General features: G+C 55.8%; 3 protein-coding genes across 4 annotated transcripts in view; 1 reads left to right on the top strand and 2 right to left on the bottom strand.

The window, feature by feature from the left end:
• Hsp90ab1 (heat shock protein 90 alpha family class B member 1) overlaps nucleotides 1–585 on the top strand; it is a 5,326-nt gene extending 4,741 nt beyond the window's left edge. The window contains 1 exon segment of the mRNA XM_004649066.2: nucleotides 4–585. Within this exon segment, the coding sequence (XP_004649123.1) occupies nucleotides 4–325 (322 nt within the window). The 3' untranslated portion in view covers nucleotides 326–585.
• Nucleotides 544–3,739, bottom strand: Slc35b2 (solute carrier family 35 member B2). 2 transcript variants are annotated; one of them, XM_004624103.2, is made up of 4 exons: nucleotides 3,650–3,739; nucleotides 3,069–3,259; nucleotides 2,809–2,963; nucleotides 544–2,134 (listed from the first exon to the last, which is right to left on the bottom strand). In XM_004624103.2, exons 1-4 carry the CDS (start codon nucleotides 3,658–3,660, stop codon nucleotides 1,196–1,198), a joined length of 1,296 nt encoding a protein of 431 aa, XP_004624160.1. In that variant the 5' UTR covers nucleotides 3,661–3,739; the 3' UTR covers nucleotides 544–1,195. The 2 variants fall into 2 exon arrangements, with proteins under 2 accessions (XP_004624160.1, XP_012371497.1); XM_012516043.2 differs by lacking the exons at nucleotides 2,809–2,963; nucleotides 3,650–3,739 and having other exon boundaries at nucleotides 3,069–3,258.
• Nucleotides 3,740–4,300: 561 nt separating this feature from the next.
• Nucleotides 4,301–10,754, bottom strand: Nfkbie (NFKB inhibitor epsilon). Its single transcript, XM_004624408.2, has 6 exons — nucleotides 10,353–10,754; nucleotides 8,103–8,205; nucleotides 7,374–7,596; nucleotides 6,129–6,217; nucleotides 5,814–6,053; nucleotides 4,301–4,986 (listed from the first exon to the last, which is right to left on the bottom strand). Exons 1-6 carry the CDS (start codon nucleotides 10,667–10,669, stop codon nucleotides 4,921–4,923), a joined length of 1,038 nt encoding a protein of 345 aa, XP_004624465.1. The 5' UTR covers nucleotides 10,670–10,754; the 3' UTR covers nucleotides 4,301–4,920.
• Between the last annotated feature and the right edge of the window lie 5,354 nt (nucleotides 10,755–16,108).

Below are 16,108 nucleotides of genomic sequence, written 5' to 3'. Positions count from 1 at the left end.
GGGTTACATGATGGCCAAGAAGCACCTGGAGATCAACCCTGACCACCCCATTGTGGAGACCCTGAGGCAGAAGGCCGAAGCTGACAAGAATGACAAGGCTGTCAAGGATCTGGTGGTGCTGCTGTTTGAGACTGCGCTTTTGTCTTCTGGCTTCTCCTTGGAGGACCCCCAGACCCACTCCAACCGAATCTACCGCATGATCAAGCTGGGCCTGGGCATCGATGAAGATGAGGTGACTGCGGAGGAGCCCCGTGCTGCTGCTCCTGATGAGATCTCTCCCCTTGAAGGGGATGAGGATGCGTCCCGGATGGAAGAAGTGGATTAGGAGCTCCTGCTGTGGGAAACCTGTGTCCTTTGTATAGTGTCCCTGCGGCTCCCCAGCAGCCTGAGTGGCCCTGTCCCACCTCTCCCTCTGCTAAGTCTAGTAACTAATTTCTCCTGCCCTGTGTTGAAAGCAGGAAGGGCCTTGAGCCCTATCCCCTCCGTAATTTGACAGCAGAGTTGGATGTTGTGTATCGTGATCTTATTTTTTTGTTTATTTTGTTCTGAAATTAAAGTATGCGAAATAAAGAAGATGGAGTTTTATACAGTTCTGCTCTCCTTTCCCTGCTTGATCCCGAGTACCTTGCTGTTCTGAGCACAGCAAGCCAGCTGCTAAAGGCAGGCTATTAGCTGCCTTGGGATAACTGCCCTTGCTGTCCCCTCCAGGCAACCAAAACATGGGGCCAAGTCTGTTGCAGCAGTTTTAATAAAATAAAATTATAAGAGCAAAAAGTGACATCTCCAAAGTACCAAAACCGCCTGACTCCAGTAGAGCCTCAGCCCAGGAGCAAGCACTGGGCAGGGCTGGCCCACTGCCAGCACAGGGCCTTACTCAGTCCAACCCCTGGGAAGCAGCATTTGCGTTGTGCTTTTCTCACAAGAGTAAGAAAGGCTGGTCAGGTGGGGACCCCCAAGGTGAGGGCTGGTGGCATAGCCCACAGCTGGCCCAGACTTGGTCTGGTAAGTGACTGCCACAGGACTCCTGCCTGGGGAACAGGTGGCTTAAGGCAAGGGAGGCTGCCTCCTGGCTCCCACCTCATCCACAAGAGCCAGCCTGAAAGTACTGCATCTACCCTGGAGCCAGGGGCTCAAGCTAGAGTAGGAGGCCAGAGAAATGGCCACATGGCAATCCTGACACTTAACCCTCGGCCCCTCAAACCTTCTGCACAGGTGACTCAACAGGCATAGCCTTCTTACCCCTTTGCTTTAGCCGACCTCGGGCATAGACTCTGAGCAGGAGGGCAGCAAACACGACAGCCACCCCCAGCCCACCCACTACAGTGACAGTGTGGCCATAGAGCAGGCAGGAGAGGAGGATGGCAATAGCCTGGCGGAGGGTCATGATGATGGTGAAGACAGCTGCCCCGAACTGGCCAATGGTGTAGAAGATGAAGAGCTGGCCGAAGGCAGAGCAGATGGAGAGGAGGAGGGCATGGGCTGCGAACTCGCTGTGCCGCCCCATGAAGCGGGTCCCCTCCAGGAGGGCTCCCTGCTCTAGGAGCGAGACCACTGTGAAGACGCAGGAGAAGAAGTTGACCCCAAACATCATCTGCACAGATGACATCTTGTGTGCAAACAAAGCGTCCTGCCAATTGGAAGTGAAACTGTCAAAGGCAATATAGCCCGCCAGTAAGAGGAGGCCTGAGAGCGTGGTGGCTGGGGAACTGCGGGGCTCAGGGCCACTGGACAGCAGGAACATGCTGACCCCTACAGAGATGAGGCCAGCTGTCAGGTACTCCCAATGCTCATAGCTGCGCTTGGACACCAGCTTCCCCATCAGCATGACAGGGATCACCTTGGAGGCCTTGGCCAGCACCTGCGTGGGGAAGCTGACGAACTTGAGAGCCTCGTACTGGCACCAGCTGCTAAGCACATTGGACAGACTGGCAAAGGAGTACTGGTACATGGGTGCCCCGTGCCGAGGCTGCTTGCAGAGAACACAGGTGAGGCCCGCCACTATGAGTGCCAGCACTCGGTTCATCAGCACCAGGAACTGCGAGTCTGTGAAGCGCTCGCCAGGTGATGTGGCTGTGGCCCCGTAGCTGCGGGTCATCACTCTTTCCTGCAGCACACCCCAAGTCAGATAGGACACCTGCAAGGCAGATGGTGGGGACAGGAGACTGTAAGCAAAAGAAGGAAGAGGCAGACAGAAGTAGATTCCAGCTGCCCTCTTCCTCAGGATGGTTCAGCACAATACAGGTCACGCATGCTCTGGTTCTTCTGTAGTAGAAGTTTCCTCCCTCCAGTAGAAGGAAAGTTTTCTTTCCCTCCCTTGGAGAGAATCAAGTGTGGGGAAAATACAACACATGAGCTAGGCTGCTCAGACTGGTCAGCGCCTGAAGTGAAGGTACTGAGAGCTAGCTACATTCATTGTGGATACAATGTGAGCTGGTACCTCCCCACTCTCTCCATAGAGCTGCATGATCAGCATCTTAGCCTCTCTCAAACAGTGTTTGAGAGTTCCTCCAAACTTTTATCTGTGCATGAGACACCATAGTGCCAGGGGAAAATGCAACAACAGCTTGGCACAGTAGAAATCACAAAAGTACGATACAGGCGCTCTGCAGCACCAGGTATGGTGAAGTGATCGTGTGGACTTGACCTTCAGTACCAGCATTCACTAAGGAAAAGAGGAAAGAAAACTTCCTCAAACACATCCAAGACTGGGAGTGTTTGTCCCTGGGAGGAGGGGGACAGAACGGTAGTGTGCTAACAGTCCCTGGCCACTGAGGCCCAGTGCAGAAGGGGGCAGAGCCTGCTACCTACCTGCAGCCCTATTACACAAAAAAGCAGCTTCAGGGTCTGCCAAATCGGGGTGGTCTCTGTTGCTTCTGTCCTGGAAACCAGGGGGACCTCATCGGAAGCCTTGGGCTCATTGCCAAACACACAGGCTTTCACCAGGGGGAAGCAGACACCCCTGCCTGAAGAAGGCAGCAAAGTCAGCCCGGAAGTCCCTGCACAACCCCACCTGGCCATCTCCAGGTCCCGTTCCGGCCTGGACGTCCGCCAGCCCCCGTCCCAAGCACCTGTCTCCAGGTAGTTCCTCCGCCTGAAGTACTGCACCAAGAGGTAGCCAGGGACCATGAAGCTGGCGTAGCCCGCGGCGTTCACCAGGAAGCGGAAGAGCCACAGCTGCGTCCACGACTCCGGGGAGGCCTCGGGGTCCCCGCCTGCGCCCAGGGAGGGCAGCGCCGCCAGCACCACCACCGCCCACCACCTGCGGGCCGGGGCAGCCGTGCTCGGGCGGGATGACGGGGACCGAGGGAGGGGAAAGGCAGGCAGCCTCCGCCCGCCAGGGACAAAGACCTCTCTCTCTGCGGCCACACAGGTCCCCTCTGTCCCGCCCGCGGCCGCCGGCCACACAGGTCCCCTCTGTCCCGCGGTGCCGCGCCCCTCCCCCGCTCCCACCCCGAGCGCTGCTCCCGGAGCCCGGATCCCTCCCCTGCCGACGCTCCTAGAGGCCCAGTCCATGCGGGCCAGTGTCCCCGCGGCTCTGGGCAGCACCATGAGGGCCAGCCTGTCGTGGGGACCCCCACCCCACACAGCTGGCCCTGGCACCATCACGTGGCCAGGGCGCGATCACGTGCCCGCCACGCCGGCCCCCCACCTGGTGTCCATGTCCGGACCGTAGGGTGGGGGAGAGTGGGGTCCCCGACTGCGATTCCACCGCTCCCGCCGCTGCTGCCACCGGCTCGAGAAGCAGCGGAAGCCTTGTGCGCCCGCCCTCGCCTGGGTGCCCGCCGCCGCCACAGCGCCCCCTCGCGGCTCGGAGGTGGCACGGCAGGAGAAGCAGGACTCCGAATGGTCGGGCTCCCAACTACTGCTTTTGGGTGGGATAAAGACTCCTTTTTTGGCGAGACCAGCAGTCCTGTCCCTTCGTCCCCGTAAGCTTCGAAGCTCTGCAAGCAATATCGCTCTACGTCCTATCGGAGCACTATCGCCCTTGGTCCCGCCCTGCCCACCCATTATCCCCTCCCACAAGCAAACTGCCACTGGTGTTGGGGTTCAGGATGGTAATGGCTGTTGAGTCGGCTAGACCCCACGTACCCCAGGTCACCTGTACAGGACCAACCAACAGGAACAGAGAGGAGGTGTGAAAAGTGCAGCCTCCGGTGCCTGCTTGGCAGGACGCCCTCCTCTAGGATCGTCCCCCATTCCCTTTCCTCAAACGCCACACAGCAGGGCTCTACCCCACTTAATGGACACGGGGTCACAGGCAACCTGCCTAGGCACACATAAACGACGCTAGAAGGTAAACACTTTCAAGTCTTTGCTAGTATTTTAGTGTCATTACTGCCCCCAAAGACTGTGTGAAGCAGGGCCCTCTGTGAAGTCTTTAGACAAGTGTTTTCTTTCTTTCTTTTTCTAGTACTGGGTGTTCAACCCAGGGGTGATCTACCCTTGAGCTACAGCTTAGCCTTTTTTATTTTGAGACAGGGTCTCTCTAAAGAGCCCAGGCAGGACTCAAACTTGTGATCCTCTTGCCTCAGCCTCCTTAGTAGCTGAAAATATAGGCCCACATCACCACCTGTGCCAGGCTTGAATTCTCAACAGCAGGAAGGTGGTACCCTAGGGGCCCTGCTTTGCTGTTTCAGTCTCTTCTCACTTGGGAGCAGTCAGGCCTTCTCCCTGGATGGCACCTGCAGGGTGGCTGATGCTGGTGGAATCCACTGCCTCTGCAATCTCCGAGGGGTGCCTAGGATTCACCAGGACACCTTGGGTTTTGGGTGTCCAGTCCACCGGGAGCTCTTCTTCTAGACTCCTCTCAACTCAGGACTGTCCTGCCCTAGGCTTGGGCCTCAGTCCTTAGGATGCCGGAAGGGCAGCCAGTAGGGGTCCAAGTGCAGCACATCCGGCCCCCAGGCTCCCTACCCGAGTTCAGTCAGCACACAGCAGTGGCTTCCCTGAGATCTTCAGATCATCGAAGGGCAGGAGAGTGAGCGGCTGAGAACAGAAGGGAACAAGGTCAGGGCCACTGGGAGCAGCTGCGGAGGTGGGGACCTGAGAAACGTGCTGGGACCCTCTTGCCCCCAAGGCTGAGACACACCAGGGAACACATCTTCACCACCATCCCCCGTCATGCCCACATCACGGGCCATGGGTCAGTTGGGCCCTGAGGCTGCAGCAAAGCTATCTATGGAGGAATAGCAGACAAGAGAAACCTCAAGGTAACCTAGCCTGTGCATCTGTTTGTAGCTGTGGTTGGGGGATGAACTGAGATTACAGGCATCCACCACCATGGCTAGTTGCACTGGACACTTAAAATGGAAAAGACTACAGAAAATCTGGGTTTCACCTAAAAAAAAAATTCTAAGGGACTGGGGATATAGCTCAGTGGCATAAGCGCCTGCTTGGCAAGTGCAAGGTCCTGAGTTTGGTCCCCAGTACAAAAAAATAAATAAAAAATAAAAATCTAAGAGCTGGAAACCTTAGTACATTCCTCCTTCACAGATGGGTTGAAGTCAGGTGGCAACCCAAGGCCCAGTGCTCATTTCCTGTGAGCCGCACCCCTACAGGGCTCAGCACCTGCCTGCCTCTGCCAGTCCATAGCTAGTGCCCCTGAAGGCATCCCAGTGTGGACCCTAGTCCTGACCAACTATGAAACAGGCACTGTGTGGGGCCAAGGTGGCCAGCACGCTATGGTGCTAAATGGTGAGCCCTGGTCATGCTGCACTCCTAACTCCCTGGTCCCCAGCCATGACAGTCCCAGTGCCCACCCCAGCTATGGGCATGGGAGTCCCACAGAACAGGACACAGCATATGCCTCTTACATCCTCAGCCAGGTCCTGGGGTGTCTCATCCTCCACATTCAACAACAGGGCATCAGCACCAGCCTGGCACAGTGTGTATGAGATGCTGCCCAGGCCACGGCCAGCAGCCAGGTGCAGTGGTGTGCAGCCATTGAGCATGCGGGCATCCACCTGGGCACCCGCCTGCAGCAGGAACTGCACCAGGCCCCGCTCCTGGGTTTCCACAGCCAGGTGCAGGGCTGTCTTCCCACTGGTGCCCTCCTGCAGGGACAAGGATGTTAGCAAGGCCCCTGGGGCAGTGGGAGGGGAGGGCACCTGGGTGCTGGGCTGCCTCACCTGGGCATCGATGTCAGCCCCATTCTGCAGCAGCAGCTCCATGAGCGGCTGGTTCCTCTGCAGGGTGGCGATATGGAGGCAGGCCAGGCCTGGAGGCAGAGATGGGGTGCTCATGGGCATCCGGACCCTGCCCCATGGGACCCTCTGCCCACTAGACAGTTATCACAAGACAGGGCACAGCCCTAAAACCCCCACAGGAGTCTGAGGGGAAAGGACCTCAAAGTTTCCACCTTTCAGAGTCATGTTACTGAAACTGTCATGCTTCAGGGATCAGGCAGCCCATGACAGCCCCCAATACACACCCTGTCCCAAGATGCACCCACCCACACATGAAGGGACACACATGGGGACTCAAGCTCACAGGATACTACATGCCCTAAAGCCCAGCCCTGGCTTCTCTATAAAACAAGTTCAGGGTCACCCTGTTGTCCCCATCCTTTCCAGAGACCACTTGATCCTGTGGACACCCTTGGCATTGTGGGTTGATTTCACTTCTTTTTGCGCTCTCCCTTCTGGTCTCATAAGAGATTCAGAGTTAATTTATGTCCTTCATCTTCTTCAAATCTCTGTAGGCCCTGGGCCAAGTCCTTTCTTGGCCACCCCACTTAAACATCCCATCAGTTTTCACTCTGCAGCACCTGCTCCCTGTGAGCACATCCACAACACACTTCTTTCATTTGCTGTCTCTGACTTGGTTTGGCTCACAGATGCAAGCCCAGCTCCTAGAAGCCCCTCAGTACATTTCTGTTGAATGAATGACTGTATCTAACCTCTATTTAACTATCCTTCCCCTGCCATTTGTACTGAAGATTGAACCCAGTGCCTGCATACTAAGCTGTATCTCTTGCCCCTCACCCCCAGTTTTTGAGACAAGGTCATCCCTGAACTTACTCACTATGTTACCCAGGCTGGATTTGAACTTGTGATCCTCCTGCTTCAGCCTTCCAGAGTGCTGGAACTAAGGAGTGTGCTACCATGATGGCTTAAACTAAATATCTTAAGGACAGGATTTAGATTTCTGCTCAGCACACCATAGGTGCTATATAAATTTTGACTCATTCATTCACTCACTCACTCGCTCGCTCACTCACTCTTTCATTCATTTCTCTATCTGGCAAAGTTGTACTGAGTGCCCACATGCTTAGAGCTGGAGAAGCACCAGGGTCAAGATGGGATCTTCCCTTTCCTGGGACCAAGGTCCCCATCTCCTATCCCCCATCCTGTAAGCCCTGGGGCTGCCCATACCTTGCCAGTTCTGCAGCTGGAGGTCCAGGGGGTGGATTGGTCCTCGGCCTGGCTCTGGCTGCCCCTCCAGCAGGCAGCGGGCACAGGCCAGATGCTGGCGCTGGCAGGCCACGTGCAGGGCTGTGTCACCGTGCCGGTCCTGCAGCGTCCGGCTGGCCCCTTTCAGCACCAAGGCCTGAACAGCACTTGGCTGGTCCAGATGTACAGCCAGGTGCAGAGCAGTCTGTGGGGACAGTAGAAAGTTACACAGAGAATGTGCTGGGCAGTCACAGCAGTCTCTAGATTCTAGCACCACTTTTGGAAGCAGCTCACAAAGCCTATAGTCTCAGTCTCCCAAGCCTTTCCTGTCACCCCACCAAGTTATGAAAGCAGGGTGAGGCCCTTATTCTAAAGTCCCTCAGCCTCTAGAGAAAAGACACCTGGGAACCAACTCCAGTCCTTCACCTCGGGGAGACTTGTGTAATTGGGGGTACGCAGGATAGGCTTGCCCTGCTACCTCCCCTGGAATCCCTTCCCATAAAGCTCCATTCAGATGCCACCTCCTACACTCTGCCTTCATCACAACTGTAGTTACGGGCTGTGTGACCAGGCAGTGCAAGGGTTGTGTGCTACTTTTATGTGCTCTCAGCTCTCACTGGTGCCTGGCACACAGCTCACTGGGTGACCCTGGTGTGCTTCTAGGATTGCTGCCAGGCAGGTACCTGGGGACCACCTCCTCCCTGCACTCACCTGGTAGAGGTTATTCTGAATGTCCAGGACCTCCTGGGGAAGCAAGGCCAGGCAGCACAGCAACATGGCTGGGGCCTCATGGATCACTGCCAGGTGGACCAGCCTGGGGCAGGAGAGGGTGTAGGGTCAGGGCCTGGACCCCAGGTGGGCCCAGGTCTTGGGGTTGAAAGGAACCCATCAACCGCTAACAGGCACCTGTGACTTGGGTGCAGGAAATAGGAGCTGGGACCAGGAAGTGAGGGTGAGTGTGGGAAGCCAGAACTCGGGGGTGGGAGCTCCACGTTCCCTTGGCAAGGGCCAGGGCTGGATGGCACACATGGGCAGGGTGCTGACAGACAAAGGCTTTCCTGTCCAGCCTGCCCATACCTCATGCTGCTCCACCCCAGGACCCTACAGGCCAGCTGCAGCTGAGAGCCAAACTGAAAGCTGCAGAGTGGCTCGAGGGGGTTTCCAGGGCTGGGCTCCCCACCTTGCCAGGCAGGAGGGATGGGGAACAGAAGTGGGGTTCCCCCAGTGCCTCCCAAGGGAGAGAAAAGCTCTTGGAAGAGGGATGAGGAGAGAGCAGCATTTGTCGCACTGCCTTGCCCTTCCCAGTGCACTGCACGCCCTTCTATGTCCCTGTGCAGTCCAGGAGACTCCTGTTTGATGGGAGATAAGAGTCACAACTTAGGGACAAAGCGGGCAGTGGGAGGGAAGTTCCAGTTCCGGGGTTTCCCCATGTCAGGTGGGGAAAACGAAAGGAGGAGCTGTAGGGTCTGGGCTGGGCAGCATAGAGGAGCAGGCTGGCTACTATGGGCTGGCTACTATGGGCGGGGAAGGGGCTGCACAGGCAGCAGGGCCAGGCTTTAGCCTCAGGCAGGCAGGCAGCCCAGGAGAGAGTGACAGGGAGGGAAAGACAGCTCTGGAAATCCCCTCAGCCAGGGCCGCTCTGGGGCCACATTCCTGCCACCACCTCTGTTTCTCCCTGTCTCCCCTCCTCCCACTTCCTCTTCCTACTTTCACATACCTCTTAGCCCAGGAAGAAAGGCCATATTTTGGAGAGGGACCCACAAGGGAGCCCTGACCCTCGCCCTGCGCGCGTGCGCGCGCGCGCGCGCGCGCACACACACACACACACACACACAGCACCTGTCTCTGATTAGCTAGGTGGCAAAACTGGGTTAGAGAGACCAACAAGACAACAATGTGAGGAGTCCTCCCTTATGGGTCAAAGGTCAGTCATGGGACTCTGGCATGGAGCCCCCACAACCTTGGGGTTCTGGGAATGGGGTTCAAAGGCCCTCTCCTCCTCCTCACTGGGTCAGAGGCTGTTCAGCAATACCCACCTCAGATGAACACCCCTACATCTCCAACACAGTTCAGGACAGATTCCCTGTGTGCCCTGCCCTGCCCCTGCTTATTATCATCTCTGATCTGGGGCTCCAGCCCCCTCTATTTCTCACCCCAAGCCCCAACCACTCCCTCCTCTACCAGTGTCCTCTGCTTCCTGGGACATGTCCTCAACCAGCCAGCCTGTCCCACACCACCTCTTCCTCCAGCTGCCTACTGTCCCAGTCTCCAACAAACTCCATCTGGGTCTGAGGGAAGAGGGGCTGAGTGAGGGGTGGGACAGGACAGGTCAGCGAGGAGGACTTGGCCGTGGGGGGGCTCCGAGGTGGCGCGTGCTGAGGAGTCTGGCTCCAGCCCTCACTTCCCCTTTCTGAGCAGAGGAGGAAGTAGACTGGGGAGCCGGCTACCTCAGTCTGTTGGGGCAGCAGCGCCCCGACAAATCACCTTCTTGTTTGCAGGGTCGCCCCAGCCCCGAAACCCTCGTCCTTCGCCCCGGAGCTTCCGGACCCCAAAGGGCAATCTGTAGCCTGTAGCCAGACGCCACTTGTTCCTCGAGACAGAGCATTCCGAGGTCACGAGCTGGGAATCCCAGATGTTGAGCAAACAAGGATGCCCCCTCCCCCAACAAGAAGAAAACAACTGGACCGGGCAGGGGAATTTTTCTCCTCCCAAGGGGAAGACTGGGAGATTTCTAAGATGCGGGCTTGGGCTCCAAGTGCTGGGTGGGTCTCCTGCTGGCTCTGCCCACTCCCACAGGAGGCAAAGGATGCCAGGTGCTGGATCTGGGCTTGGCGAGCGCTCAGAAGAATACGTATGGAGTTTGCAGAGGAGAGTGGGAGCTGTCCCCTGCAGGGCCTCAATGGATCTCCGTGAAGGTGGGAGCCCTGGGCAGCAGCCTGCCCCCGCCTAGCCCGTACTCACGTGTCGCCGTCCTCGGAGATGTAAGTGAGCGCTTCGAGCTGCTGGGCGCTAAGGGGACTCGCGGCGGGCAGTGGCGAACCGGGGCGGGGGGCCTCAGGCTCGGAGACCCCGGGGAGGGGCAGGGGCTCAATAAACGAGGCGGAGGCGGGGGCGGAGGCGTAGGCCGAGTAGGTGTGCACGCTCTCCTCGTCCTCCTTGGCGGCGCTCGGGGTTGCCGGGCCGGACTCCGGCAGCGAACGCAAGGAGCGCAGCGACTCGATTCCCGAGTCGCACTGGCTGTCGTCTGCTTCCGCCGGGTCTTTGCGCGTTCCAGACATATCGCCAGCCCCTTCCCGGTCGCCGTCCGCCGGCGGCGGCGAGGGCGCCGAGCTCCGCCGCGTCCACCGCGCCGACTGCGCTCGCCCCGCCCAGCAGTGCTGGCCACGCCCCCGACACGCCCCCGACGGCGCTTCCGGATCAAGGCCCCGCCCCTCCGGAATCCCCCGGACCTGCGCTTGCGTAGGCTGGAGTCATGGTTACAGTTCTGACTCACGCTTGCGGTAATGAACTCCGCGTTCATTCATTCGCTCTCTGTCTTTCTTCATTCCATTCGTTCATTGTTTTTCCTCCATGTCTTCTTTTTAAAAAGTCTTTTTTTTTTTTTGGTACAGGGTCCCGCTATGCAGTTTGGACTCCTGTCTCAGCCTCCGCAGCGCTGGGATTACAGGCATGCACCCCCACTTGTGGTTTCGGTGGCCCGCAGGGCTGCACGGCATGCAGTACCGGTGATCGAACCTGGCCTTGCCCTTGTCAGGCAGGAGCTTATACCGCGAAGCTATCTCTCCGGCTCCAATTTCTTTATTTATTCATTCCTTTTAATTTTTTATTATTTTATTTATTTGTTTATTTTTGCGGAACGGGGGATTGAACTCAGGCCCTTGTGCTTGCTAGGCAAGCACTTATTCTACTGAGCTATCTCCCCGGCCCCCCTTTTGATTTTTTAAATGTAATGTATTTATTTTTTGGTACCTGGAATCAAATTCGGGACCTTGCTCTTACCTGGCAGGCACTTGTGCCACTGATCTATATCCTTGTCCCTTAAATTTTTATTTTATAAAGTTGAACCCAAGACTGGATCTCAGTACACCCCGAACCCCTGTTTGCAGTACATAATGATCACACTCCTCGTGGGGAGATTTTGCCCAGACATAACGCTTCCCGCTTTTGCTTTTACACATTTCCTCTCCCCTCCCTTTGTTCTTTGGACTCCTTCCCTTCTGCAAAAGATCTAGCCGTTTCTATTATCTTTTATTTTGCTCTTTAATTTACTATACTTTGGGGCTGGTGAGATGGCTCAGTGGTCTAAAGCACCTACTTAGAACAAGCTTAGCAAAGCCCAGGGACTGCGGTTCAATCCCCCAGCACCACCACATGCCAGCCAGCCCCGCCTCCTGGTGGGCTGAGCTGGCCACACACACACACACACAAATAAATAAAAAAATAATAAAAAAATAATTTACTATACTTTGTCACTCCTTTGTTTTAGAGGAATATTTATTAATCTTCTGCACAAGTTGGACACTTTGTGGAGGAAGATTGAAAGACTGCTTCCTGTCCCCTGCCTGGGTCCAGGAATATGTGTGGAACGGAGGACCCATTAGGATATCTGGGGAGCAGGTCTTCACTGGGGTGCTATGCAGAGAGCCTCTGGTGTCTATTTCCCACTCAGAGACCTGGACATGGGCTGTGCTTCTGGAAAGTGGGTTTTTTTCAGGCAGCCTCCTATCTAATGAGCCTGTGATCATGGGCCTCCTTCCTCCTCAGGGTGAACCACTGACCTCACTCAGGCGGCTGTGGCATCTGGCCCCTCCCTCCCAGTGGTCCGGGAAGTGTAGTTCCTCATGATGGGGCTGGGATGGGGAGGTCCCAGGCCAGACCTAGCCCTAACATCTTCCCTTCCCTGTCCCTGCTCTTCCTGTGCCCAGGAGGCCACCACCACCCACAGATAAGCTTCAATCCAGCACCTTCTGACTGCTTTTACCCATGACTCCAACTGCCATTGACCTTGGCTGGCAATGCTCTTAGAGGATCACCCCTAAGGGAACAGGGGTGTGTGTGTGTGTGTGTGTGTGTGTGCATGTGTGCGTGTGTGTGTGTGTGTGTGTATGTGTACTGAACACAGAGCCTTTGCACTGGCTATATCCCCAGGCCAGCCCTTTCTAAATTTTTTTTTTAATTTTGAAACAGCACCTCACTAAGTTCTTAAGTTGCCCAGGAAGGTCTTGAACTTGCAAAGGTCCTGCCTGAGCTTCCCAAAGTGCTAGGATTACAGGTACATGCCAGCACACTCAGCATCCTTTTTATCTCTGCCTTGGAATGAGGAAGCTGGATAAAGCAGGCAGCTATTAAGTAGCACTCTTTTGCCCCTCCCCTGAAATCTTGTTTTATTCTTCCACCCATTCACTCATTTGACAAAACATGTATGAGACTTCTGCTATCTGCCTGATACTGTTCTCTGTGGGGAGCGCAGCCAACTATTACAATAACACTCATAACCAATACCCACATCCCCCCCCCAAGAAATTCCCAAGGTCCAGCCTTCAAAAGGCTTCTTGGTGATCCCAAGTCACAGTGGTTTCACTAAGGCAAACATAGGAATAGGTGTAGAGGAGGACACATGGCCAACTTGTCAGTGGGGTGAAGCCAGTGAAGATTCCATTTGGACTGGAAATGGAAAGGGAAGAAAGGTGGGGGAGGAGGGAAGAGTTTGGTCTTTTCCCCTGTTCTCCATCCACTCCAAGATCGGGGTGGGGAGGATGCCTTAGGTAGGAGGCTGCACTTGGGTGCAGCTCAGTGGTAGAGCACTTGTCTAGCAAGTAGAAGTTCCAGCCTTATGCTTGCCTTTGGGAATAGTGTGATTTCAAATGTTCCAGCCTCCACCCCTGCATGCTCCTCTCCCTTCCTCAGAGTCTGCAGAAAGAAGTGTCATATGAAGATCAATTGGGTCCAAATCTAGCATCATATTCTTTTTTTTTTTTTCTCGCGGAACCGGGGATTGAACTCTGGGCCTTGTGCTTGCCAGGGAAGCACTTATTCCACTGAGCCATCTCCCCAGCCCCCACATTCTAAATGCTGAAAAGCTGAGACCCAAGTGGGTGAGCTCACTTGCCACTGATCTCCCAGCAAGGAACTGCAGGGGTGTGGTCTCCTAACCTAACTCAAATCCTGGTTTGTTTCAGGGAAATCTTTCTTTGTTTTTTGTTTTTGGAACTTTCTTCCCATATCAAGGTGGAAGTCACAAAGATGGGCATCTGAGTCCTCTTCCATGGCACAGACCTCAGGAAGGAGGTAGTAATTTCTCTTGTAGTTCACATGGAGAGAGGCTCAATTTAAGGAAATCTTAGCCTGGTCCGCCAAGCATGTCTGGCTTGTGACAGCCCCTTTTCTGGCCACGTGAGGTCAGTATTGAGTCACACACTACCCTCTGCACTCCCGCACTCTCCCAGGAAGTTCTTCTGACACTGCAGGAATGAAGGGGAGGAGGGACTATGTCAGTGGTATTTGGATGCATGGCTTGGGAACTTTGACTCAGATTGCACTGTGCTCAGGGCCCTGGCTTTGACTCCTCAGCAAGACCTCAGGGTGGACCTTTCTGGTCCTCCTGTTGCCCTGCTGGTTCCCTCTGTGGTGGTCTCTACTCACCTTGCCAGGCTCATTTCTACAATGACGCATGGTCAGGTGGGTCCTTTCACCTCCTTACCAACACCCTTTTTTCCTGGAGCTTCCTGGAAAGGCTTAAGTGAGTGAAAGAAGGCAGGGGTCCTCTGGGGAGCTCCAAAGTGGGCCAAAAGGAGTTGGGCTGTTTCCTGTGCCATTGTTCCATGAGGTAGAGAAACAGTGGGTGTCAGGAGAAGGATTTTAGAAGTTGAATGGGCTGGATGTGATGGCATACACTAAGAGCTTGAGGCCAGCCTGGGTTACATGGGTGTGTTCAAGGCCAGCCTGAACTACACAGCATAAATAAGTAAGCAAACACTGAATGGAAGAGTAGGGAACTCGTGCAGCTTAGGACCGGTCACCAGCACCAGCAACCCTCAGGACCTCTACTCTTGTCTGCAGGAGGCCTGGACTTGGTTCACAGGTCTGAAACAAAAAGTGCAGTTTGGCTGGAAGACCGACTTCCCCAACAGCATGGGTGGGAGACACAGGAATGAGCCAAGCAAAGAGATTCCACCTATGCCCCTGGAGTGACAAGAACCCCAGCCTTTTCAGGACCACAACTTCCTTGTTAGGCAGGAGTAATGTATCACTGCCCTGGAGTGAGTCCTTTGGCCAGGCCTGAAACGTTCTGAATCAGTAGGTGGCAGAGAGGAGCCCCTGGACCTTGCCTACAAAGGGAAGGGAGGGGAATGGCTGGATCAGGACTGGGGGAGGGGGGGCGACAGTGGCTCTCCTGTCCCAGATGAGACCCACATTAGTGTGCCTATATCCCATCCATCAGGGTCAGATACCCAGGCCTTGCCACAAGGTGACTTCCCACCCCAAAGGTTTCCCTAGACTTTGGAATGGGAAGAGCTTGAATCCTGTGCATGCTAGTAGGTGACCTGATGAATTCATGCACTCTTCCTCTGCCTTGATTCCTGGTGAGAAAAGGAGCTCAGTTGCTGTATATTGAAGGCCCTAATGACACACAGTAGGGCTCCACAGCAGCTGTGCCCAAAGATTGATGGGAGGCCTTGATCACATCCCATCACAGTGATGGCTCCAGGGCCTCCCCTTCCCATTAGATTTGTTGTTTCTAATAGGATTTGGGGGCAAGGTGCTAAGGACAGAACTCGGAACTCAGTATCTCGCACATGTCAGGCAAATGCTGTGTCTCCGAGCTACGTCCCAGCCTTAAGAGTGGGAGCTATTTGTTCCGTGCAGGACACACTGTCTTAGCAGATTCTTGTTCGCAGGATGGAGGTGGGGGGGTGTGGGAAGGCTGCCTGCAGTACCCCAACCTGTGGGGTCTGTGCTTTTGCTTCTCACCTCCACAGCTCAGGGCCTCCGAACTTGGGCAGCTGACTTTCTTGCTGAAGAACTTCTTGTTGAAGAAATGAATGAGGGCTCGGAGAGGGGAAGATACTCGCTCAAGGTCACCCAACTCGTTAGTGACAGCCAGGCTTAAAAATGAGAACTCAGTTTCCTTGACCTCCAGCTGAAGGCACTGTGCTCACTTCCTTCCTTCTGGAGGGCTGAATTTCAGGGGACTCAAAATCCGAAGACAGTTCGCTCGAGGCCAGTCCTGCGTCCTCCTCTCTGTCCTCTGTCAGTCCTTTCTCGATTCCAGATCCCTACTCTTCCTTGTACCTAACTCCATCCCCCTGGAGCCTGGGTCCTGTCCAACCCTCTACTAGCACCTAGCAAATGAGGATTTTCCCGGGCCAAGACCCCTATCCCTTCCCAGCCCGAGCCCCAGGACCTGGGGGAGCGGAGACAGGGTGTTTGGTCCTCTGCGGCGCCCCTAACCTGGAAGGATGGGGGATGCTGCATACCGATCTTCCTAGACGGGCGCGCGGCGTGGGGCTCGGGGCCTGCGCTGGGAAGGGATGCAAGGAGCCCCTGTTGCTTCTCCCCTTTGGGGGGTGGCTAGGAGGCAGGCCTGGGGAGGGCGGAGTTTGGGGGGCCGGGGGCGGGGCTCGGCGGCGCCGGGAGGAAGGGGGGGCGCGCTGGCTCCAGCTCGGCTCAGACAAAAGGCGGCGGCGGGAGCGGGCTGGAGGCGGAGCGGCGCCCGG

The sequence above is a fragment of the Octodon degus genome, unplaced genomic scaffold (genome assembly GCF_000260255.1).
Source record: "Octodon degus isolate 3935 unplaced genomic scaffold, OctDeg1.0 scaffold00005, whole genome shotgun sequence".
Lineage (NCBI taxonomy): Eukaryota > Metazoa > Chordata > Mammalia > Rodentia > Octodontidae > Octodon > Octodon degus.
This window is presented reverse-complemented; position numbering and strand designations above follow the sequence as displayed.